Source organism: Coffea arabica, chromosome 6c (genome assembly GCF_036785885.1).
Source record: "Coffea arabica cultivar ET-39 chromosome 6c, Coffea Arabica ET-39 HiFi, whole genome shotgun sequence".
NCBI classification, from domain to species: domain Eukaryota; kingdom Viridiplantae; phylum Streptophyta; class Magnoliopsida; order Gentianales; family Rubiaceae; genus Coffea; species Coffea arabica.
The window spans coordinates 11003900-11028730 of NC_092320.1; the positions used below are offsets into that span (position 1 = coordinate 11003900).

Below are 24831 nucleotides of genomic sequence, written 5' to 3' on the forward strand. Positions count from 1 at the left end.
CATGCGGTTTTTTGCTGTTGCCAAGGAAGAGTCCACTATTCTCAGAAGCTGTGGAAACCAAATCCGTATTTGTTTCGGCTTCTTTGAAAATTGAGGTTTGAATACGATTAAGGTCAAAGGTCCCAATAAAAGGTCCGTTTCTTTTCTTTTTCTCGCGGGAAATTTCGCCTCATATTCTTCTTGCTCGGCCCTTCTGTTGTTCAATTTTTTTTTTAAAGTACAAAATTTATACTTATATATATCATTAGAGAATTGAACACAAAGAGAAAAAGATGTGACAATGCAAGTCTGACGGGACAAATGATTTTTTAAATTTTTTGCATTTTGTTGCCTAGATTAATGGCTCGAAAAAATAGTAGATAAAGACAAAATGCTTAAACTTATATTAGAATATCATTTTCCATTGTGTAAAATAATTGTTTTCAAGCAATTCTTATGAGTTTTGCAAATTATTCAAAATTTTTGAATTTTTCAAAATTGTTTCCGTATCAATAATATGAAAAGGTGTATTTGGATAGGATATCATTTAAAATATTTTTTTAAATAATTATTGTAATATTTTTTATGATATAATATATATGAGATAAAAAAGATAATTAAAAACATGAAAAGGTGAGTTGAAATTCGTATTTATAATGCAAGTAAAATAGTATTTAAAGATTTATCTACAAAAAAACGAGTGTAAAATCACTACATGTAATAGCCAATATGGGAATTTGAAAGATGAAGCAGGCAAGCTATCATTTAATCTGGTCTATTATACAAGACATGTAACGGTCAATGTGGGAAGGAGACAATCCATCATTTAATTTGTATACATCGTATAAGTTATTTAGAATAGGACTTTCCATATTTGAAATAATGTAAACTGTCTTTTCAATCTCATTACCAACTCGTGATTTCTATTAAAGGACCACATTTGTAATTCCTCAAACGTTAATGGATTTGGTTTGCTATGACAATTAAGGAATACAATAAAAAGAGCAAATTTAAAATGATATTTTGATCTTATATTTTGAAAGAGAAAAACATAAGGGAAGGTGTTTTTTTTTTTTTTTTGAATTCAATGGAAGCTAAGTAATAAAATATTTTATAAAATTATCCCCTACATATATGAAAGTTGATTTAGTGTTATGTTCATTAATTTGTTTGGATAGACATTATTTACAAATAATCAGTCGCTTACATCATAAACGCGTTTTCTAATAAATTTTCTTATATTTTTAATCTTTTTTTTATTTTATATACTCACATCATAAAAAATAATACAGTAATTATTTCAAATAATCATATATCCAAACGCATTTACTTTGAGCAGTTGTGTGATTGAAATAAATACACATTAATTTTGAATACAACCTTCGAACAGTAGCATTTGTGTCTATAGGTTTACTTCACACACACACACACATATATATATATATATATATGTATGTATGTATGTGTACATGTGTGTGTTTGAATTTTGAAAGACTAGTAATAAAAGACAAGATATATTTGCACTTGTACCAACTTAACATGTATCTGAAAAAGAGAATTAACATCATAGGCGAAAACGAAAGTAACCATCCAAAACAAAAGCCGGAAGTATATAAGTCGATTAAATTCCAGAAATTACCATTTAAACACGGGACAATAAGTCATACGTGTACAGCAAAATTAAATAAGGCGGGAAGAATGAATGTCAAGAGTCCAGACCCTTAGACAAAACCAACAAACTACTAACAAGATAAACAACCCTGAGGGTCAACCTTGAAAATCACGTCTTTGGCATCAGCACGGTTCTCGACACTCCTAACTTTTTTAAAACCCTAAAAACGCCGTCGTCAACACTTTGCAGCTAGACCCCAAACAAAAAAGAGAGACAGATTTCTCTGTATGAAAAAAAAAATCTATGAATGGAGGACACGTGGCTGAAATTGGGAGGTTGCCACGTGGACTAATGTTTGATCATGGAAGCTGAATTCTGGTGAAAGATGTGATAGGGGGTGGGGTCCAGCATCCAAATGCAGATATGGTTGGTCGGTGTTCAAAGCTGATGTGGGTTGCCTCTTCCCTCAATCCTGCGTCGCAGTCGCCTACTAGTGCTATTCCGCCAGGCTTATCGCGATAGCCTACCTCTCTCTTTTTCTTCTTTTTTTTTTTTTTTCAATAAATGGTTCACAGTTTACTGATTAGTACTACTGCTTGTCTGGACCAATTCCGGCCGGTGGTCCTAAACTCCTAATCAGGAAACACGACTCAGTCCTAGCTTCCTCGGAGGAGGAAACAGGCTGGGATCAGTTATTGGTCAAAAATGTGATATCGATATCATTTCCTTCGTTGCCTTATCCACCACGCATGTCTATGTACTTTGTGTTTTTTTTTTCTGTCTTCTTTTTGGTCAGTGAATTTGATTAGATTGGAGTTTATTTGGATGATTTATTTGAAATAATTATTGTAGCACTTTTTGTGATGTGATTTATGTGAGATAAAAAGGTATTTTGTGCGCAATTTTCGTTTGAAAGTCTGATAATAATCTTTGATCCATTCATTTCTACCTTGTATATAAAAAGGAAAGGAAGTTTAGTTCTTTGCCTCCCTTGTTGTCACTTGACTTTTTTATAATTTGACAAGTGGCATAAGTCTAATATTTTTCTTGCATATGGTTTCCTTGCCTCTTGCATATCCCCCTTTTTTTTTTTTTGCTTTTTTTTCATGCCAAACTGAGCAAGTTTGGCTCTTTTATTCTCCTTTTGAGCCTAACGAATTTTTTTAACCTTAATGATTTTACTAAATGAGTCTATTGTTTAATTCATCATCGTTAGATTAGTTTTAATACAATAACACTACATTATAACCCTTGGATCAATTTTCATTCGTTCTAATTGTCTACCTATTATATAAGAGACATGAGAATTTAATGTAATACTCTCATTTATTGACATGTGATGTAACTCTCCTATGAGAAATCTATGATTTTTCTCCCATTTTTTATTTCCCTACTTCTATCTTGATAGAGCAAGACAAAAGATGTACCATGCAGGATAAGACAAAAGATTTCAATTGCAAGTCATGTTACATACTACAAGAACTTCTACTGTTTTTATATATTATCTAATTTATGACTATAAGATCAACCTTTATAGATTAATGAAAAAATTTTAATCCTTGGATATTGATTAATTATGTTTGATTAGTAGCTAACCAACTATTACATTTAAACAACTATTTTATGTAATCAATTTAAGTCTCTTTTTCTATTTCTTTATAAATCGTTTCTCAATGTTGCATAGAAAAAATCAGATTTCTTCCTTCCCAATTGCATTCAACTATGCACTTGTTTATTAATCTCAAGATTAGTGATGGATTTAATAGATGCTATGTTTATTGTCTCATTGATTTCGAAGAGTTAACTTCATAGTTGAAATTTCTTCTGATGCTCAATTTTTCTCGTGTTTTTGTCTATTATGTGCCGAAAAATTTTGCTGTTATATGTTCAATTAAATTATTAGAGGGCCTAGGTTGTGCCTTGCACAGCCGAGGTACCTCTAGTAGGATAGAGAAAACGAGTTCACTTTTTTCATGATTTGCTAATATAATTACACTTTGAGAAATAATAATTGAAGTCGATATTTTAACACTTATTAATTTGGCTGCTAAAGACGTTAGTATAACATTTTTAGTTTGACTCTCAAACTAATTTTTTTTTATTATATGATCCTTTGAATTTTTTCTTTTTTTATAAAAAGTTGATAAAGATATAGCATAAATAGCTGCAAACGTCATGTGTTATATATATATCCATGCCTTCTCTCGGCAAAATGGCGTCGACTTATGTTATAAGTGATAACCCATGCCGTTGGCGCGTCTAGGATTTCATCAGCACCCGATACTGTGTCATCTACAATCGTATTGTACATGGATTGCGCGAGTGTACGGTGTGACAATGGATCTACCGTCTTGCAATTTGAGTTGTATTCTAATTTAAGTCAGTCGTGTAAATTAATTAATTTCTATATAAAATTTGAGTTTGTAATTTATATAAGGCTTAATTGCAAAGTGCACCCTTAAACTATTACCGGTTTACATTGCACCCCTAACTATGAATTGTAGCAATATACTACCTTTATCTTTGAATTTTTAGCATATTACTCAATTATCATTAATTTGGTGGGGTACAGGTTAGTGAAAAGACTTCAACAACCTTGCAAAATATACGGTGCCTAATTTGATCTTTTACTACTCCTACAACTGCAGTCACAGTCATATTTACAACTAATTAATGGCATCAGAAGCAATTTTAGAAGTTCACATGCAAGGATTTTATTTTCTCTTCTTATCTATTATTTTTCCATTTTTTCACAGCAAAAGCAAGGAAAAATCTCTTCACCTATGCTTTTGTCTTGGTAATTAGAATGCTTAATCTCTTATTTACTAATCCAAAATTAGTTTCCATCAAATTCCACTTCAGATTCACCGTAGATCAAAACTCACCGTCACCAAGCTCATAACCACAGCAGACACATGGCAAACTAACCAAATTAGAAAAACCAAAACAAGCCACCCAGATAAACCCATCATTAATGAAACCAAAACCATAGACCTAAAAACAACTCGTACCCTAATTCATTTGGGATGGAGAAATTGAGATAATAGATAGGCGTCATCTTTGAGATTAGGATAGAAAGGCGAAGGTTATTGGGGTTTTAGAGGAACTGCAATTGATTCATATGTTTTGCAAGAGTGGAAAGGAGAATTTGGGACTTGCTTGAGAACAAAGAATCAGAGGGGTGAGGGAGTTTAAAAAATGGATAAGGGATTTGTTTGAGGACAAAAAATCAGTGAAGAAAAGCAAAATGGAAATGGATTGGGGATGTTCCAGAGATTGGAGAGTGGAGTGTATCTCATAGGGAGAGGCAAAAGAATGTGAGCATAGGAAATGGTCACCAAAGGGATTTTAGTTACTCAAAATGGGGCAAAATAGTCATGAAAGTTTTTTCTTGATTGATTTATAATCGATTGAGGTAAGGTGCTAAAAATCAATAGATGAAGGTATTATAGTGCTACAATTCATAGTTTAAGATGCAACCTACAATTCAAAGATAGTTTGAGGGTGCATTTTGCTATTAACGCTTTATATAATTATGCTTGAGAAAAAATTACTAAAACTTGGGGGAGGTCCCAAATTCACAGGACAATTCGAAAAATCATCCAAGCTAGATCGTTCATCCGACAAAACACTAGGTGTAATTTAACTTTTGCATGTGTAATTAAATTTATAGAGCGTGTAGTAGTACATCCCCTGATCTATAAATGAGTTTTTTTGTCCTTTGGAGGTATTTTTTAACTCCTCTGAATTCTCTTCCGTTTAATTGGGTCTTCCTTTGTGTAGATTGGTGTACAGACATCGTCGAATTAAAAAAGAAAAATCCATAATTGAAGGCATAAAATTGTATCATCGACTTGCTTAACCATTTGGCTGTGAGGTGAAGTTAAACCAATGAACATGATGATATCATGCCTGCACAGTGCACACAAGTAGCTTGTGGAATATATGTAAAAAATCACCCCATGAGGTGTGAATTGCCAAGAGATCCTGTGGTGAAGGCCGAAGATATCACCATAATTGGTGTATTTCTCGTATTTACACAGGCTTTATGAATGGCTCTTTGACCGTTTCGACTGAACTACTTTCCGAAACTATTCATCCACACAAGTTACCTTCAAACCATCAAACAGGTCCATGTTCTTTGTTCCAAATAGAAATTCAGCAAGTGCTTCCAGGAAGTTTATTGGTGGAATTCCTGATCAAGTGGAGCTCATTAATAAATTTCATATATCCACATCTTTTATGCTAATTGAAGTTTAACCAACAACGTTGTTATGCGTTTAGTGGTACCAATTGAGCTGGAGAAGAATGATAACGAGTTGTAAAAGCGAATGGATTAAAATGAATGACGTAGGATATTCTTTTACACCACACTCTCTAGTGACTTGGGCGGGATTGAATTTGTATATACTAGTGCTTTTGGCACACACTTTATCAAAATTCGAGTAGAAGAGTTGGCTGAAGTAATTTTGGACCGTAATTCATTGAGTCAAAATGGTTAACACAAATTACAACCAAGGGGTCCAAGCTTTTAAATCATTTCCACTTCTTCTTCTAATGTGGGATGCTACATTCACCCCACTATTAAACTGTTCATTTGATTGTATTCGGATTCTAAAAATGGCTCATACGAATTCTAGAGGTGATTCTTATTGAACGTGACAACTTAACCCTACACAGCACTTAGATCTTTGCACTCGAGGTGACCTCCATCCGATGTAACATTAGTTCGGCACAACATTTAGATTCTTGCATTTCGTTGCGTGATTGGAATCATAACCTGTTGGCCTAAACAGACATCACATAGATACAACTCGATAATCGCTCTAACACCGTCACGACTCGAGTCAAATGGCTGGCCCAAGTAATTTTTGGCCTAAAATCCATTAGTCCAAATGGGTTAACCCAAATTACAAGGCACCCAAAAGGCCCAAAGTCTTAAATAATTTCCTTTCTTCATCAACCCGACGTGGGATGCTACACTCTCTACGTGTGTGCTTATTCCAAAAATATATATTTTTAGATGTGTCTAGATAAAAGAATGTGCATATATAAAAGAGCAGCAATCAGTGCACTAATTTAGAGACATTTATCTGATGAATTTAACGTCATGCGTGTGAGAGCAATAACCACTCAATATGGAAAGAAGCCATACGAAGAAGCATTAAAGTTACCAATTGCGGAAAAAAGTTGAAAATTTTAGCCAAAAAAATTGATTGAGCAGAGCAAATATTGATAAAAAGACTATTAACAAATGATTTGGGAAGTTAAAAAAAAAAAACCGCAATTATGTGGTATACCAAATGATGCAAGAGTGAAGGGAGAGATGTCAATTGACTGGGATTGGTAAATGGGAATGTGTATATAAAGTGATAGGAAAAGTTTATTCCAAATACGTATAAAGATGGTTGTGTTTGGATTACAAATTTTTAAAAATTTTTATAGAAAATATACTGTAGTCATTTAATATATTTGAGATAAAAAATAACTAAAAAGATGTTTACCAAAAATACAGAGATTTTTTTTGATGAAAAATCCCTTTCCAAACAAGACCTTATTGAAAAGATTTTTTTTGACTTGTGAGCTGACATGGCAGCCAATTGCAACGCCACTGCAATCTCCATGCAATAACGTGGTAGATAACAAAATGATCTGGTCAAAACATGTGATGCGCATTTAGGATGCATGGTCGACGTTAGAGGTGGCAAAATGTGGCAGGATTTGCTTGAGTTTGAAATGGAACTGAATAATATGAATTTGGTCTAATCCTATTCATTTGTGTTTTTTGGATTAATTTAGATGGGATTACTTTGAAATGTATTTAGATTGATCCCGCCCAATATCTAAATTTATTTTATGTATTTTTTCCTTTAATTCTTTTTATTTTTTATATTAAATTTCTTTTAGTCTTATTGTGAATTTATATTTTTCTGAATTTTTTCTCAAATTTTATTTATTTATTTTCTGTGTATATATATTTTTTTTAATCTTTGATTTTCAATGTTACTAAATTTTAGTTGAGGAAAAAATAAGTTCTATAAAAACTTGAAAGGAGTTGTATTTATGAGTATAAAGATATGTGTTTAGAACTATGAATCATTATAAAACTAGACAAAATATTTTCTAATAAGATTATAGATTACTGATTTCCATATTAGTTCCAATATTCATTTTGATCAGTATTATACTAAAAAAAGGAGTTCAAAACCATTTATAAGTCTAAAAGAACTCCCATTAGTCCCGTTTAGACCTTTTTTTGGCTTGACTATGCAACCATTAAGTTTTCGTCTCAAAATAAGAAATTTCTTTCGACATTTTTTCAAAAAACACTCTAAATTAAGACCGGCAACAGAATTCTGCAAAAAAAAAAAAAATTTTTTTTTTTTTATTTCTAAGGGACAAAGGGGTTCATGAAATTAGATGGGAGTTTTAACTATAATCATAAGGAAAAAACCGAAGGATCTGCCCGGAAGAAAAAAAGTTGTTCACTTGGATCATTAAAAAGATATACAACAATTAATAAGATAATTTTTTGGTGAGACACTTGGACCCCAATGGGTACCCAAAGATTTTCCAAAAGTTTTCATCAATTAACAGGTATATATGAAATTAGTCCCATTTCAAACATAACATCAAAATTAGAATATCCAGCCTGCCTAAAGTTCCTTTGGGTAGGGGTAGTCCATTGGACCTATGACATATCGCCACTTCTAGATGATGTTTAGTTTATGATAAACTTATTATGTCTTCGTAGGATGTACCCAAGGAAAAAAAAGTTTATGCAAAATTTCTCCATGGGAGAAACTTGGAAGTCTCGAACACTAATAAAATATATTGGAGAGATAGTGAACAGTATTTTTGAACACATTTACTCAATTAGTAATGATGTTGCGTTCCATTTGGATGGGCATGTGTGTTTGGATAGCAAGTTATTTACGTAAACTAATATGTTTGTGCCATAAATATATTTTTAAGTCACGCTTTTGTCTTACATATATTACATTTAAAAAGTGTTACAGTAATTTTAAAAAAAATTCAAATAATCTCCTATCCAAACGCATAATCAGCAACACTCGTTGTTGGTAGTATATTCCCAGGTTCCTTTGCAGTGGCGGAGCCAGAAAAAATTCTTAGTGGGGGCAAAAGTAACACTAAAATTTTTACCTATTCTTTTTTCTAGTTTTTTAAGCAAAAAAAAATAAATAAATAAAATTCATCAACAAGTACAAATGATGCATATATTCCATGAAATACATAAAAAGACAATTCAAAATTATTAATGTAATAATAATTTTATTTAAAAAATAAACTAAAATATTTACAATTGTTCATTGCAAGTTTTTATATTTTGATAACTCACTTGATTGTGGAAGTAAAAATGACTCTCGATTGTGGAGGGAAAATTGGGGACCAGTGGAGGAAAGGGAAATTAGAAAGTGGGGAAAAAGAAGTGAATGATATGATTGGATGAATTGATCAAGAGAAAGAGTAGCTAGTTGCTTGGCTATGGAAGGTAGTGGCTCTCGATTGTGGGGGAAAAATGGAGGCTCGGCGGAGGGAAGGAAAATTGAGGAGTGAGGCTAAAAAAAAAGTGAATGATATGATTGATACTTGTTAGTTGAAATGAAAAGATTTTTTTTTTAGCTTATTTCAAATGGAATTTGTGCCCCATGTATTTTTTTAGAATTTTAGTTTATGAACTAACTTAAAAAATTACGTAATTCTTTCACATTTTTTTAAGAAAACTCTTCAGCACACTTAAAAATATATTAAAATTGTATAAGTATCATTGGAATTTAACGGGCCCCACCTTAAATCCGCCCCTGTTCCTTTGGGAAGATGGAAGATAGTCCCATGTGTGTGAGGTTTTATTCCTACTGCGTAGTAAGGAGCTTAAAATGTAGCTTCTCTACGAGTTCATAGGAACTTAATACAACTAACTCAAATAAGATAGCACTCTAAATTAATAGAATCGAGCTAATTTTGCTCATGGCATTATGCTCCTATCAGGTGCTGGTTCACAGTCAATTTTCGTCTAAATTGCGAAGTTACAACTTCAAATGCAACATAAAGATAAAAAAATGATCAATGACCAAAGCGACTCCAAATTAAAGAGAACAAGGATTACTCTTCTGTGTAGAGTAGAGTGTAACTAAAAGATTACTTAAGAAAACTCCGTGGAGACTAAAAGTTCAAGAATGTAATCACACACGCTCGCGCGCTCGCACACTCCAACATATATACAGTAATTTGCCAAGCTCCACTCTTAAGATTTTAAGCCCTTTATCTCTTAAACCCTGGAATCTGAATCACAGCGACCCCTCTTAAACCCCAGCTCCACCAGCAAGAAGAAAATGGCTGCCACCGCCATCACTATCGACGGTGGCAACAGAATCCAAACCTACGAGGATTTTGTAAAAGTTCATGCTGTATTACTTGCAGCCTCTGGAATCCCACAATCACTTTACCCCAAACTCTTCGATAAGCTCACAAATGAGACTTTCGATGGCGGCAACTATTTCCAGATTGAGCCAGTGGAGGAGGTTGAAGGCCGCCAGAGGAGGCTTGTGTTCACCTCGGAGTTTCTGGGCAAGGAGTCTAATCTTTTTGTTGTCGACCATGCTTGGACATTTCGACTTTCTGATGCTTATAAGCAGGTTTGAAGTAGTAATCCAAGTTTAGATTTTGGTCGTATTATCTTCAATTATTTAGTTATTTTAAATTGCTTTTGTCCATACTATGTAGGGAATTTTCGAACATGGGTTCTTGCGGTTTTTTTGTGGGTTTCTTTTCTCTCTTTTTGGTTGGGTTGCATTAGTGTAATATATGTAGGGAATTTGCAGTTGCAGGAGATTCCCGGATTGGCGGAAAGAATGGCTGCATTGATGTGTGTGGACATTGATTTGGATGGAGAGGCTAAAAGCGGAGGTCTAGATGAAATCGATACTACTAAACTGAGTGCTGTGGATATTGTGGAGAGAGAATTATGTGGAATCAGAGATGGCCGAGCTGATGGTCTGAGGTGGTTGGAACTTGAGGAACTTGACATTGATGATGATGTTCTTGTTTCTCTTGATTTGCCTAGTAAATTTCCTGTAAGTCTCTCTTTATAGCGTTAAAAATTTGATATTTTTAGTGGGAAAGTGATCCAGTGAAGTGATTTTGTGGAATTCTGCACTCCATTGCTGTCTGCAAAAGAATTTAGGAGATGCCGTAGTATTTATCAAATTGGTAACTTGCGTTAAGATGGCTTTTTATATGAACTTTTACAGTGGGTTATCTGCTTTGATGTACCAGACATTAATTGCACTAAGCCTGTGTGACAACAAACTCGAGAACGTTGAAGTAGTTGCAAAAGAAATTACCCAATTCAAGCACCTCAGAGCCCTATGGCTGAACAATAATCCAGTACTGGAGAGGGGGTAAAGTTTACAAATATGTAACAATGATAATTCTTTCCATGATTTTTGGTTTTGGCTTCTGACGGTAGCTACTTTTCTGCAGAGACAGTTCTATGGCTGATACCATTCTTCAATGTTGCCCCGAACTGGAAATTTATAACTCACACTTTACTGCTAATTATGGTAAATGGGCACTTGGATTTTGTGGAGGAATATATCACAAAGAAAATTCTGGCCACAATCTCCAAGGTGACTGTCCATTCGAGAGTTTGACATCTTTAGACCTTTCAAATAGGAGCATACACAATCTCATCAACAAGGTCAGTGCTGTTTATCACATTGCCTTTTTTTTCTTTTCTCATCAATTTCTTACTGGTTTGCAAAATAAAGATATCGTCCAGCATTGCGTCACCTAATGGTAAATTTGTCTCTTTGATTGGTAAAATACAATATTCCTCAAGAATGCCCTCATTTAGTTTATTTGGTTTTTCTTTATCAGGCATTTTCCCCTGCTGAATTGCCATGCCTTTCATATTTGAATCTTCATGGAAACCCATTAGATGAAAATTCAGTTGGTGATCTGCTGGACCTACTTGGAGTATTCAGCAGCTTACAAGCCCTTGATGTATTTATGTTAATACTAGTTTTCTTTCACTTGAAAGCATGTAATTGTACTAATACAGGAAAGTGATAAAAACAGGTTGATATTCCAGGCCCACTTGGAGATAGTGCTGTAGAAATTCTCGAGTCCCTTCCTCAACTTTCTTTACTGAATGGTGTTGATGCAGCCAGAATATCGGAGTCTGAGAAATCTGTGATTGATTCAATGTTACAACCACGGCTTCCAGAGTGGACAGCTGGTGAACCCATTTCTGACCGTGTTATTAGTGCAATGTGGCTATTCTTAATGACATACAGACTTGCAGATGAGGAAAAAGTAGATGAAACTTCTGTATGGTATGGAACTTAAATATTCATGCTTGATAATTTGCTTTTGGTGCTTTGTATATTATCATTAGATATGCATGGAGAATGTATTTTTCGTCAATTTCTGGATATCAAATTTTCATTTGTCTTTAACTATCTTAAAACAAAATTTCACATCATTGCTGTGGAAATGTTTTCCACGATGCTTCTATTAGTGTCAGATTTTCCAGTTCAGAAGAGTCGTAGCAGTTACTGAATGTGCATGTTAGAGTCACAGGACAAGTAAAAACTCGTTAAGATGTGTGAGGATAGAGACTGAGAAACCTATTTCTTTCTTGACCCTCCTGCACGAAGAAGTGAAATACCTTCTCTATGGGACAGAAATTCTGATTCTTGGCTTTGAGTTTTGCTGTGGACTAATAGTTTATATCACTTTCCATGTTGAGTATAGTCTGTTCACTGAGACTCTCTGTTAAACCCATGGCCCAGCATCTTCTTTCTTTCTTTTTTTAATTCTTGCAGAAAAATTTTTATGGAAGTGTCAATTGGTACTATGCCTCTCTTTTTTTTTTTTTTTAAAAATCAAATTCTTTCAATATGGCATCCTGCTTAACTGGAAGCAGGATATTGAATATGTGAGTGGCACCGATTAAATAGATGCCTTAGTTTTTGAAAGTAATGAGAGGAATAAATGGCACAAATTGCTGTTTCTATATCTGCTTGTTTTCTTTATTAAGTATTGTAGTAACAATATTTTGGGTGTTCTTGTAGGTATGTGATGGATGAACTAGGTTCAGCTTTGTGGCATAGTGATGAACCAAATTTTAGTGTCTCTCCTTTTCTATACATGCCGGGGGGTGACCTAGCATCAGCTGTGAGGTTGTCTTAATACACAGGCTATCTCTTTTTTCCTCTTCTCCTTTTCTCCAAAGTTGCATAGGTCCCATTTGCGTGAAGCTAGGTATCTAACTTGGAACTCTAGCCAATTGAGCTTGGAATTTGCTTATCTGTTATGGTATTTCTGTTTAAATCAGTGTCTTTTCCTAGATGAGTCCATGCTTCCCTGCTGAAGGTTGGGACCTAGATTTGTCATTCCATTTCCTTGTGAAGTTTCTGACTTGAACAAAAATCACAGTTATTCAATTGTTTGGCCTATTGCGAACATAGAAAGAGGTGATGAGTGCACTCGTGATTTCCTTTTTGGCATTGGAGAGGAAAAGCAGCGGTCTGCTAGACTTACTGCATGGTTCCATACCCCTCAAAATTATTTTATCAGAGTATGTCCTTACGCCTTCCATTTCTTCTGTTTCTTTTTTGTCCTTGTGGTATACATCAGTACTTTTCAGGGAGGTTACTTTTAAGCAATCTTGTAGGAGTATGAGAAACAGAGGCTGAAATTGCAATCAAAGAAGTTTCATCCCCTGCCAGTTGTATCTTCTACAACAAAAGCATTGTACGGGAGTGATGGAACTGCCTTGCGCGTTTACACAGATATACCTCAAGTGGAGGAATTTTTGACCCGGCCTGAATTCATAATCAGTATGTTTTCGAGAGTAAAACTTTTAGTTCATGATTGTTCTGGTATTCTTCTTTTCTACCGGCAGTTTGTCCAGTATGCACTTTTTGTTACTCTTATTTACTCAAGTCTAGTGATTGCTTCTTGTGATTCTAACTCGTTGAGGCCACCAAAATTATGTAATATGTTAACCTATTTTGCCTTTTAAGTGGCTGCTTCTATTGTGGTATTTCTGAATTCAACTATTATTGCAGCATCTGAGCCAAAGGATGCAGATATTATATGGACAAGCATGCAGGTAGATGAGGAAATGAGGAAAGCTGTGGGCCTGAATGAGCAGCAGTTCATTAATCAATTTCCTTTTGAAGCTTGCCTTGTCATGAAACATCATTTAGCAGAAACTATTCAGAAGGTCACTGCATCTCTTTCTTTTAGCAAGACTAAAGGTGTCCAAGTCAAAATGTGTCTCCTTTTGCTAAATTCATCTCTATTTTTTAGCAGGCTCATGGATCTCCTGAATGGCTTCAGCCTACTTATAATCTTGAGACAGAGCTTACTCAACTCATTGGCGATTATTGCATCCGTGAAAGGGAAAGATTGAACAATTTATGGATATTAAAGCCATGGAATATGGCAAGAACGATTGATACTACTGTGACTGGAAATTTATCTGCAATTATCCGTCTGATGGAGACAGGTCCAAAAGTATGTCAGAAATATATTGAGCATCCTGCATTGCTCAATGGGAGGAAGTTTGATATTCGTTATATTGTTTTGGTGCGCAGCATGAATCCATTGGAAATTTTTCTTGCTGACACTTTCTGGGTATGGACACTATCTTTACTGGGTACCGCACTAATATAATTGTCATGACTCTCAAGAGAAAGTTGCTTTCTAGAAGTTTTCATGTCAAGTCTGTGGATGCTAGATACCTTGCTAAATTTATTTCTACGTTCATTTTTCAGGTTCGATTGGCAAACAACACTTATTCTCTGGACAAACATAGTCTTTTTGAGTATGAAACACACTTTACTGTTATGGTAAGTGGCTGAAAATTTTATGGTTTTTGGTTGCTTAACTGCCTGGTAAGGAGAAATTGCTAGATTAGATGGTTGTCACAACAAAATGCAGTTAGCAGTTTGCCAGAATGCAGATGCTGATTAATGTGAAGTTTGTTTAGGTAATATATGCATTTACAATTAGATTTCTTTTCATTGTTTCAGAATTACAGAGGAAGATTGAATCACATGAATACATCAGAGTTCGTTAAGGAGTTTGAGAAGGAGCATCATGGTACTTTAATCTTCCTATCTTCCAAATATTTCACTTCCTCTAAGTGGGAGAGATTTCAAAGTTTTGTGGTTTTGGTCTATTTGTTGACTTTATTTCCTACACTTTCAGTTAACTGGATGGATATTCATTCACGAGTGTCAAGGATGATCAGATCCATTTTTGAATCAGCAGCAGCAGTTCATCCAGAAATGCAGAGTCCAACATCAAGGGCCATTTATGGGGTGGATGTCATGCTTGACCGCCATTTCCAACCTAAAATATTGGAGGTTGTGACTTATCTCATTTGGTCCAAGTTTATATATATATACACACACACACACACGTGAAGTTCTGGAAAGAAACTTTCTACATATATTGTGGAATTGTGTGCATATAACATGATGTATCTGAAAAATTAGGCTATCACAAATCTATCCTTACATGGGCAAGCGAATTATTACGAATGCTGAACCTAATGATAGAATGAAGGTCCTGTGCTAAAACTATCATAAAAAAGCATTTGTATGAAACTCCCTGGCTTTTAAAAAGCTTGTAAAGATCTTTTAATTTTGCTTGAGTTGGACGTATTCAGAGGTTTCAAATATGTTTTGAATCTGCAGGCCTTTATACTTTGGCTCCTTCTACTATTACAGTATAAAATTGCTTTCCGTGCTTATCTTGTTATTACTGCATTAATGCAGGTGACGTACTGTCCTGACTGTACTAGGGCTTGCAAGTATGATACTGAACCAGTGATCAGGGCAGGAGGATTTGTTAAAGGCAGTGACTTTTTTAATTATGTGTTTGGCTGTCTTTTTCTAAATGAAACTGCTCATGTATCCCCATTGTAGTTGAGTTACGTGGAAAATTCTTGTGGTATATAGACCACTGAGAAATGATGTCGTGTGTGTATCTTCATGCTCTCTTTTTGCCCGCTCCTAAGAGGCTTTTTGCTGAACCTCATCATGCTGGAGTTCGCCAAAAGAGATCTTGGTAGGTTATACAAATCTTGTACTTGAAAATAGTAATGTTTTAGCATATATCTAACTTTTATGGTTTATACGTCCAACCCTCCCGTGTGTGTGTTGAAAATTTCTGGACAACAAAATTTTTACATTTGATTTTAACCTTATTGTAACTTTTTGGCATACCAGGATAGAAACATCAGCTGCTGCTGCCATATAACCTCTCAGAATTTTATTTGCGCTGGAAGTCTGTCACTGCTTTGTTCAGTTTTCGAAGGCAATAGGACAGATGCACTAGAAACAACCGTTTCCGTACAAGCGCATACCATGTACAAATTAAAACTTCGCAAAGTCACAGATTTTCCCTTTTGCACTTACTCTGAAGAAGCAAGCACTGGAAATGTCAAAAATCTTCATCTTTTAGATGTGGGGGGGGGGGGGGGGGGGGGACTACGAATGATTAAAGACTGAAGACTGTTACAGGATCTGGACGGTCATTAAAAAAAAAAAAAAAAGGAAAAACACGTACGCACTCCATTGTCCAGATAATAACGTTAACGCCAATGGTAATCTGTACATTGGGTCGTCAGCTCTTCTTGCTGCGCTCTCCTTTTTTTTTTTTTTTTTTTTTTTTATCGACATTCAGTCATCATAGACTAGCTGAAAAAAGAAAACGATCGTATACAACATAGAGAATCAATGAATGAATTTGTTTCAGATATACCCTAATTGACAAGCCAGTTGTTAACTCGGTCCAGTTAATTCCCTCGATGTTTGGCTTTTCATTGTTGCCAACTTCTTTTGCAACTCCAAATTTGACAATCGCTCAACCTCCAATGCACGCTCAAGCTTTTAAATCCAGAAATACATGTTAGTACAAACCATTTTACGAACGGGACAAAACTAATTAGTCATCTTAACAAGAACCGTCGGGGAATTATACCTTAGCAGCTCGGGTACTCCATTCACCCAAAACGGCCCTCAGCCTTTCATTCTCCTCGATATACTGTGCAGCAAGGTCAAGTTGGTAATATTAGAATGCAAACATGCACTGCTTGGAGAGAACCAACACTTAAAACGACTCGTTAGAAAATTTTAGATTCATTTTGACTCTTCAATGCTTTTAACAGAAGGCCAAGGCCAACTCTCTCCCTCTGTCACAGCAGCAGACAAGTATATCACTCTTGACTGACGTAGAAAGAAAGCTATCTGCACCTTAATATTGATGAGACGAGATAGTCTCAAAATACAGGAACACACAGTGACAAATTGATGACAAGGATGCTTAGAAGTAAAAACCTGATTATTTGTACTCTGGACGCGCTGGATTTCAGAGTCTCTCTCAGAAATGAGAGATCTAGCAAGACTAAGCTCAGATTGAAGTTGATTCATCTGAAACACAAGAACCATCTACTTCATGAGTAAAGCATGGGAAATACAAGGATTATGAATCTGTTTAGAAGCATTCTTGATCATATTCCTGAATGTCACAATGTTTTAGATGGCAGTTGGATGCCAACTTTTTGGCCATATTGATCCTCATCATTTTACATGATTGAATAAGTTGAAAAGAGGGAACTGCTCTCCCGTTTGCTGTCCAGCATATATATGTTCAATCCTCTAAATGCTTAACAAAATCCACGAACTCGGAAAAAAAAAAAATCCATCTGGCCCATATGGGATCATAAGCAGTCCCCAAATTAAGTGTTCTACTGGGGGCTTATGAGTCCGAACTGAATCCATCAGGGTAAAATGTCAACCTTTCCACTGACTAAGAAGTTACTTAAAGCTCTGACTACGAAAAGTGCCTCTAAAAAGATCCGGCAAAAACAAAAGAGAAAGAAGAGGTAACCAAATTAAAGAAAGGGGGTTGTTGGGGGAGTGCGAGGAAGCAAGCAGCATGTACCTCAGCTGACACTGTGCGCAGTTCCTGGTCACGAGCTGCTAATAGATGAGCAAGATCAACCTGCAAAGCCGATATGAAATTATTCTACTACTTCCCAGAAAAATAACTCCGTCTCTTCTCTTCAGACCAAACAGAGAAGCTCCAATGTTCTTCAGTCAAACAAAGATTCATGATGCAAAAACGGCAATTACAAGCCACTTTATTACTTTTTTGGATACATCGGAACACTGAACACCCATAGTGACACTAAAATGCTTTTAAATCTTACTACAGAATCTACAGCTTTTACCTAGGTGCACCCCTTCCTCCATTATCTCAGGTTTCTAAATTGTCTGCAATCATCTCTATCCTAATGTACATAAAGCTGATTCCCACATCTGCAAGCGACTACAATGGTTTAATTCTTCACTAACATATTGTTCATATGATGCATGAAAATTCCAGAATCATGATTAGTAAATGAGGTGTATTCTCCTAGCAATTTACAAAGCAATTAAGTAATCATTGACACCGTTCAGAAAATCTGTTTTTCCAATTTGAAACATTACCTGAGGTGTGCTCCCATCATCAGACCTTTGATATTTGCTCAAGCATTCTTGTAATCTGAGAATCTACAAGAGAAATAAAAAGTTTTAAACTAATTTACAAGGAGTTTCCATTTCAATTTGTCAAGCAAACAACCCCTGACCAGACTGAGTAATTGACCCAGCATTTTAAGACTGCTAGTAGATACTGCTCGAGCTACAAGCCTAAAGTTCAATCATGTAACGACCAAATGGAGAATTAGAACAACAGCAGCTCCTGGAGACATTCTTTTGTACTCAGAGTCACCAAAAGCATCAATACCTTTGAAGAACCATCAAATACATCAAAATAATCACATACCTCCTCACTTAGAAAATGGATATTTTCTCGCTGATATTGCAGCAATGCCATTTGTTGATCAGAGAGCCTACCACCCTCATGATGCCTGTCACAACAAGGAGTTCTTACTATTGCATTCCACACTACAACATCCAGAACATACTTTTTAAGACATAAAGAAAAGAAAAGAGACATCCTTATCAGTGTGCTATCCCAAGTACTGATTTTCAGAATACAAAATCTAAAAAAAAAAAAAAAAAAAAAAACAGATGTCCTTATCAGAGTGCATTAAAACCAACCACGTCACAGTTGTACACATTTCAACTTAATTATCAAAACTCTCATCCTAGGAAAGTATTTCAAAAATGCCACTTTCAAACCACAATTGAGCCATCTCAGTTGAGCCCCAAAAAAATCCAAATCCAGGCAAGCTAATTGGCACAGAAGCAGCATTTGATTTCAATTGAGCACCAAAAATTACTCGCCCATTTTCTGCTTGGGTCTGGAAGCACAATAATGGCCTACTGTTTCAGTACTTTATCTCCATTTATCTGTGATCTTCCAGAGTATCGAATGAGATAAGAGCAATAATCATTCCCAAAATTAAATTGGGATAACAATCACGAAAGCATTTATCTAGATGCTGAGAACATCTTCATAAATGCAAGAATTCATGTAGAAGAGAAGATTGTCAGCACAAATACATCATGATGTCATGGATTTGTTACATAATACTTTGCCTTATAGGCCAGTTGAACATGAAAACTCCTGCTTTACAACAATATACATTCTAGTTTCATCAAGGTAATACAATAATGACAAATAGAAAGCAAACTTTGGATATGCATCTGTAGAAGAATGACCAAGAGGTGGTGAAAAAGAGTGTTGAAGTTTAAGCACACAAATAGACTTGGAACATCTAGTTTAGATAGATTGGTATCCAAAGTGGTCTAATATAACTCAAGCTCATGATTAGCAATTATCAGGAAGTTTCAAATGCCGGCAGTAACAGAACGGTTTCAAGAGAACTGCTGGCAAAAAGTGTAGCAGAGTCATCAGAAGTTCTCAAAATGCGCTATTATGTAGTACAACTTCTGGATAGGGGAGGTACCGGGGGCAGTGGAAGGTTAATTTTATGGTAGTGAAAGCAATCACCTACACTGTGTGGTGACCTACCACATCAGCCTTAAGACATTACAGGAAAGAAAGTAAACTAGCTGAAAAATTGTTCAGAGGCTGAAGCAGTCCGACCATTGTAATATTGTTACCTTAACTCTTCCAGAGAGCTGGATGGTTGAAGTGGAGAATATAATGATTTCAAAACATCAGGTTGAGAATCCAATGCATTGTACTGGTGTACATAACCTGCAGCACCGAAATGTTTATTAAACACTGATGGCACAAGAACCATTGCGGAGCTACTTGTGCTGGCCATTGCAGCATTCATATTCCAAAACATTACAATGCTTACATATGACTAAAAATTGGAAGCCTGCAGAAAGAAAAATTATAACTGATAGCAAATCAGCTATAGTTGAACCTTATATACTGGACTAGTTAGTGTAATGCTTGATAGGCAAAAGTAATAAAGTTTTAAGCAAGATGAAGTTGCTATTATATGATAGAATGCATGTCAGTGCAGTCATCAACAGGATCCTAACAAAAGCATCTCGATTTAATTGCCAAAAAAATGTGGAATTTTTAATGACTACATATAACAATTAGCCAGTCAAAACTCACCAATATAGACACTCATGAAGAACGCAGCACAAATTATCTCAGCTAGCATAATAATCCTGCACATTTAATGCTAAGTGATTAAATAGTCAGAAATGAACAGTTTCCCTTGGCAGCAATCATGGATTCCTAGATGCTACATATGCTTCTTGCATTTGGCAAAAGTAACTTTTCACATAAAAAAAAGTGCTTAACATATGCATGTTTGTTTCTTCCAGACAGATTGAAAAAAAAGAGTTTACATTAGTCCAGATGAACCTAGTGAACTTGAGTATGTATTCAAAGAACTAATAGCATACCTAAGTATTGTTGATATGGACAGAAAGCGTATATAAATTTCCCAGACATGGATAAGCAGCATAGCTGCAGTTCCTGCAGTGCATATATCATAGAGATATCTCATTGAAAGCCAAAAAGGTGCTGAGTACATTTCAGTATTTCTGTGAAGAATACGAGCAAGGTATTACAAGAGATAAATGGAGGAACATTCAAATAAAAGAAGGTTGATCATCATGCAGTAAACAAGGAACTTAAAGAAAAAGAATAATAATTTAAAATGAAAAAGAAAAAGTAGTAATTTAGTAGGATTTCCAGTAATATTTGGATGGAAGACTGGTCAAAAGGCAAAGATGACCTACTTAAGGACTAAAAAATGCTAGGTGAAGATTGAATTCTGAAAATGTCTTCAAACAAAAAGCAAAGAACTGCGTGCAAATGCGAGATAAACACTAGACTATATAGAATGGGACAAACTAATTTGATGTCAAAATGGAGTAAATATTTACTATGATTTCTTCATATTTAGAAATTCTTCAGGTTACAACATCATAGGGCATGAAAATGCAGATACAAACGTACCATATGCTATAACAGCAAAAGGTAGGCGAATAATGTGCTTCAACTTTTGGCTGAAAACGTAGTAACCCTACAAAACACATGCATGCCTTGAATCTAAGCTTCAAAAGCTACAAATTTTAAGCTGGGATAAAATAACAGCAACCAAGAGATCAAGAAAAATACTCATAAACTTGCTAAGTAAAATAACAGCACACATAAATTAGTTCAAGAACATAACTATTACGAACACATGTGCACTCAGAATGTCCTAATGTCCCCATGATTCCACCAATCTCCTCACATCTCGCCTTGTGTGTTGTCTTATACCTAATTCTTTAGTCAATTTATTAGTTTCTCTCTTAGCTTAGACTTCACAAATCCCAAAATTCAATCAAAACTTTGGCTTCCAAATTATTTATGCAGTTGACAATGATGGTTAAGGTTTCCTTCTGAAGTTCTACCTTTAGTTCAAAGAATTATTTACATCTTCCCAAAGTTGGAAGAAAAGAAACATACATACACAAAAGAAAACAAATTAGTACCAAGATGGACTTGAAATCAATTGATAAATAGAAAGGATTATACACATACATACCCCAAATGCATATGAACTCATGTTTATGTATGTGCTTCTGTGTGTGTATGTGTGTCTGTGCGAGTGTGTGAGTGTGTGTATGAGAGAGAGAGAGAGAACCTGTAACCGTATTTTCTGCACTTGATAGACAAGGTATTGCTGAAATAAACCTGGAAAACACAGTAACAATGATAAACTACAGATCAGGAAGTATTTGAAAAGAAAACTCAAAAAAACTGAGATGAATTATATGACATCTAAATCAAATGAAACTTGAAAGATGAAGCCTGCAAAAAGCAAAGTTAAAATCACCGCCAACTTCCAGGGCAGTTAAGTCATCACATCGAAGAATACATCAAAAAAGGGCAAGAAGACCAAGCATGTACCTGTGATTACCAAAAGAATGACATCAGAACTACAGAGCAAAGGTGAAATCAGTTCCGGTTGAGGGTGAAAAAACCATGTAGCTCCAGCAGCAAAAATAGCATAACCTGCCTAAAATTCAAGAAAATCAGCAGTTCTTGGTACAAACTGAAAATGTAGTAATCTAACTTAGTTGACTCCGAAGCAGATAATAGCTAGCACTTGCCAGCAAAATACAGTAGAATATACTCCCCAAAATGCTAGTAGGCTTCCGGTGACCAAATAAAGGAGCCTCATGCAGAATGTCAAGGAACCTATGGCAAAATGATTCGCAATAATCCATCACAAATACAGCCAAAACTTTAACATGATGCTTATACATGACAAAAGAAATGTAATCAAACGGAATGTACACTTCCTCCAGCATAGGAATAAATAAATAAAGAACGAACAGTCCAGTTTTATACAACAGCTTAAACAGTTAAGCAAATAAGCACGACACCAAAGAGTTAACTTGCTGCACTACTGCTTGGAGATGCTAAGAACAGAATTCTGATTTCCTCATGTTAATATATTAAATGCATGTTCATGAAGGTGGAAATTTTTTTATTGGAAACGTAAGAATTCTCGGACTCTTTTGAGCAATTTAAATCTGAAATTCCAGCAATTCTGAAGACCTTATTTGTGCAATGTTTTGTAAAACAAATGACTGAAATTGGGCAGCAGGAAACTAAGCCTAAGCACGGCTAAGCAAAGCAACAATCATTTTTGTTTATTCTAGATATCATTTGGTCCTCCTATCACTTCATTTAGCATCTGAGTTTGATTTAATTCTCGCATAATACGACCTAAACCTAAAATTACAGGACCATAAAGTTTCAAATTCACTTGCTTTGTACTTTATTAGGAGAGTACCAGCAGCAAAAACAATAAAACTTATAACAAAGAAAAAGGAAATAATCCTAGATTAATTATTCTCCCAAGATATTTATTTCTCAAAAAGAATCATTATGTAAACTATCTTAACTATTTAGCCAATGCATTGCATTCACGATTCACGAACCAATCCCCAGAAATTTGCTGACGAAATTCAGATGAATTCAAACAATCGACTGTAATAGAAACAAGTGTGCTTGTTTTTGTGCATGAGTGGGTGCGTATGGCGCTGGAGTGCAGGAGGAACCGGAATCTTACAGGTTGTTTTCTTCGGGAGATGCAGCGATGGTGGAAGATTGTCTGTCCGCTGCCATCGTTTTTTTTTCAGTTCTGCTTTTTGTCCTCCTGCTCCCAGAATTCGTCAGCTCATTTTCCGTTAATTAGCAACCTCGACGACTTCAATCCGCAGTACTAAATTTCTGCTACTTGGATCTCTGTACTCTGTATCTAACAAAACAAAGATGAGGTGACAAAGGTCGACTTACGAAGGAAGAGGTTCACTGGTCAATTTAATTTAAGTTGAAGGTAAATATTTGAAGGGAAAGATACGGATAATCTATTCTTTGGTTTGCAATCTTTATTTAAAAAAAAAAAAATTTGTTAGTGATTACGTATCCTAAACACCTTTTTTATCTAAGTCAAATAATTGTTACACATTTTTCTACAAAAAAAACTCCAAGTAAGCTTGCATAAATATAGATGTTGACAATGGACCACAAAAAAAAAATTTGTTTTTTTAAGAAATATATATTATCATTCACTTATGAAACTCTACAAATTTTTTCATATGTTTTTTAGAATTTTTTAAGCATACTACCCTAATGACGAACTAAATTAGGCTCTTTAATTTCTATTTTTTGTTGACATTTCACAGCTTCTTTTCGAGCTCGAGGGTGCAGAATTTATTCATAGCGTGAATTGGTCGCATTTCCTAGTGCTTAGTTTGAAAGCTTAGATTTGACAAGAAAAGAAAAGAAAGTGAGAGAAGATAATCTATATCTATATGTATTGAACGACGGGTTTTTTATGAAAAACCTCCAAATATTGTATCTTATACCTACATATCTTATTGTCATAACGTATTTTATTATTATAATCATTCACAAAATTGACAATTACTAACTCAATTTCATTTGTCATTCACACAAATCAAATACAGTGAAAAAAAAAGGCTACGTATCATACTCTCACCATAGACGAATCTCATCTACAAGCATTTCAATCAGTGACAGAGTCAGGATTTTTTGCTTGGGAGCCAAAATTTTTCCTAACAAAATTATCTTAATATGCTATGTTTAAAATAATTTTCATATATTTAAATATATGACATCTAAAATCTTCAAATATTAACTTTAATTCCAAAGGTATATAAAAAATAAATAACCTTCTTTTGAGGAAAAAAATTAATTCAATGGTGAAACGCTCATGATATAAATTAAAATTGTAAAAATTAATGGAGAAGGACCAATTTTATTTTACACATATATTTACGCACCATGAAATAAAATTTTTAAAATTTAGGGGGCCCCTAGCTTTGTCATTGATTTCAATAGCACCTCAATTCCAAATTTGCAAGATTGCAAAGGAGAAAATAACTGATCACAAAACAAAGTCTACATCGTAGTAATCTCCTAAAAATACTTCAAAAAGTTTAGCAAGTTCGCTTCCAAAAAAGACAAGTCTTACTGAATATTCTTTTATAGTGCGAATTCCACAAAATTCAACAAAGTCAATTAAACCACCAATTTTGACTTTTATACAAGATTATCAAATCGAATGCATAATATTTGAAAATATTTCATTTTGAAATAAAATAAAACATGTGATTACATTCATTTCTATTCATATATCATTCATTTTCTAACATAAATTTCTATTATTACTTCAAAATCCATCTTTCACAAAAACGCAATTCTTAAATGATGTACACATTTTATCATGC

General features: G+C 34.7%; 2 protein-coding genes across 7 annotated transcripts; one reads left to right on the plus strand and one right to left on the minus strand.

Annotated features, from left to right (window-relative positions):
- Window positions 1–9733: 9733 nt before the first annotated feature.
- LOC113691280 (uncharacterized) lies at window positions 9734–15776 on the plus strand. Of its 5 annotated transcripts, none has more exons than XM_027209367.2 (15): window positions 9734–10248; window positions 10435–10686; window positions 10889–11013; window positions 11102–11312; window positions 11492–11617; window positions 11693–11949; window positions 12691–12798; window positions 13055–13196; window positions 13293–13458; window positions 13690–13847; window positions 13937–14260; window positions 14401–14475; window positions 14659–14728; window positions 14837–14994; window positions 15409–15776. In XM_027209367.2, exons 1-15 carry the CDS (start codon window positions 9946–9948, stop codon window positions 15556–15558), a joined length of 2625 nt encoding a protein of 874 aa, XP_027065168.1. In that variant the 5' UTR covers window positions 9734–9945; the 3' UTR covers window positions 15559–15776. The 5 variants fall into 5 exon arrangements, with proteins under 5 accessions (XP_027065168.1, XP_071908945.1, XP_071908946.1 ...); XM_072052844.1 differs by having other exon boundaries at window positions 9735–10248; window positions 11096–11312; window positions 11492–11590; XM_027209366.2 differs by having other exon boundaries at window positions 9736–10248; window positions 11096–11312.
- A 407-nt stretch (window positions 15777–16183) lies between these two features.
- LOC113693853 (protein FIP1-like) lies at window positions 16184–23438 on the minus strand. 2 transcript variants are annotated; one of them, XM_072052846.1, is made up of 14 exons: window positions 23148–23438; window positions 22176–22267; window positions 21977–22081; window positions 21711–21760; window positions 21038–21104; window positions 20479–20551; window positions 20183–20238; window positions 19711–19807; window positions 18464–18548; window positions 18127–18189; window positions 17579–17638; window positions 16972–17064; window positions 16616–16678; window positions 16184–16521 (listed from the first exon to the last, which is right to left on the minus strand). In XM_072052846.1, exons 1-14 carry the CDS (start codon window positions 23201–23203, stop codon window positions 16417–16419), a joined length of 1065 nt encoding a protein of 354 aa, XP_071908947.1. In that variant the 5' UTR covers window positions 23204–23438; the 3' UTR covers window positions 16184–16416. The 2 variants fall into 2 exon arrangements, with proteins under 2 accessions (XP_071908947.1, XP_071908948.1); XM_072052847.1 differs by lacking the exons at window positions 20183–20238; window positions 21038–21104.
- Between the last annotated feature and the right edge of the window lie 1393 nt (window positions 23439–24831).

What these genes read in the sequence shown, in the direction of transcription:
- LOC113693853 (XM_072052846.1), bottom strand. Translation starts at nt 23,203, where the DNA reads ATGGCAGCGGACAGACAATCTTCCACCATCGCTGCATCTCCCGAAGAA. An exon ending in TTTTGCTGTTATAGCATATG is followed by an intron (nt 20,552 to 21,037) that starts GTACGTTTGTAT and finishes TATGCACTGCAG; the next exon opens with GAACTGCAGCTATGCTGCTT. An exon ending in ATGATGGGAGCACACCTCAG is followed by an intron (nt 17,639 to 18,126) that starts GTAATGTTTCAA and finishes TCGGCTTTGCAG; the next exon opens with GTTGATCTTGCTCATCTATT.
- LOC113691280 (XM_027209366.2), top strand. Translation starts at nt 9,946, where the DNA reads ATGGCTGCCACCGCCATCACTATCGACGGTGGCAACAGAATCCAAACC. An exon ending in TAGCAGAAACTATTCAGAAG is followed by an intron (nt 13,848 to 13,936) that starts GTCACTGCATCT and finishes ATTTTTTAGCAG; the next exon opens with GCTCATGGATCTCCTGAATG. An exon ending in AAACACACTTTACTGTTATG is followed by an intron (nt 14,476 to 14,658) that starts GTAAGTGGCTGA and finishes TCATTGTTTCAG; the next exon opens with AATTACAGAGGAAGATTGAA.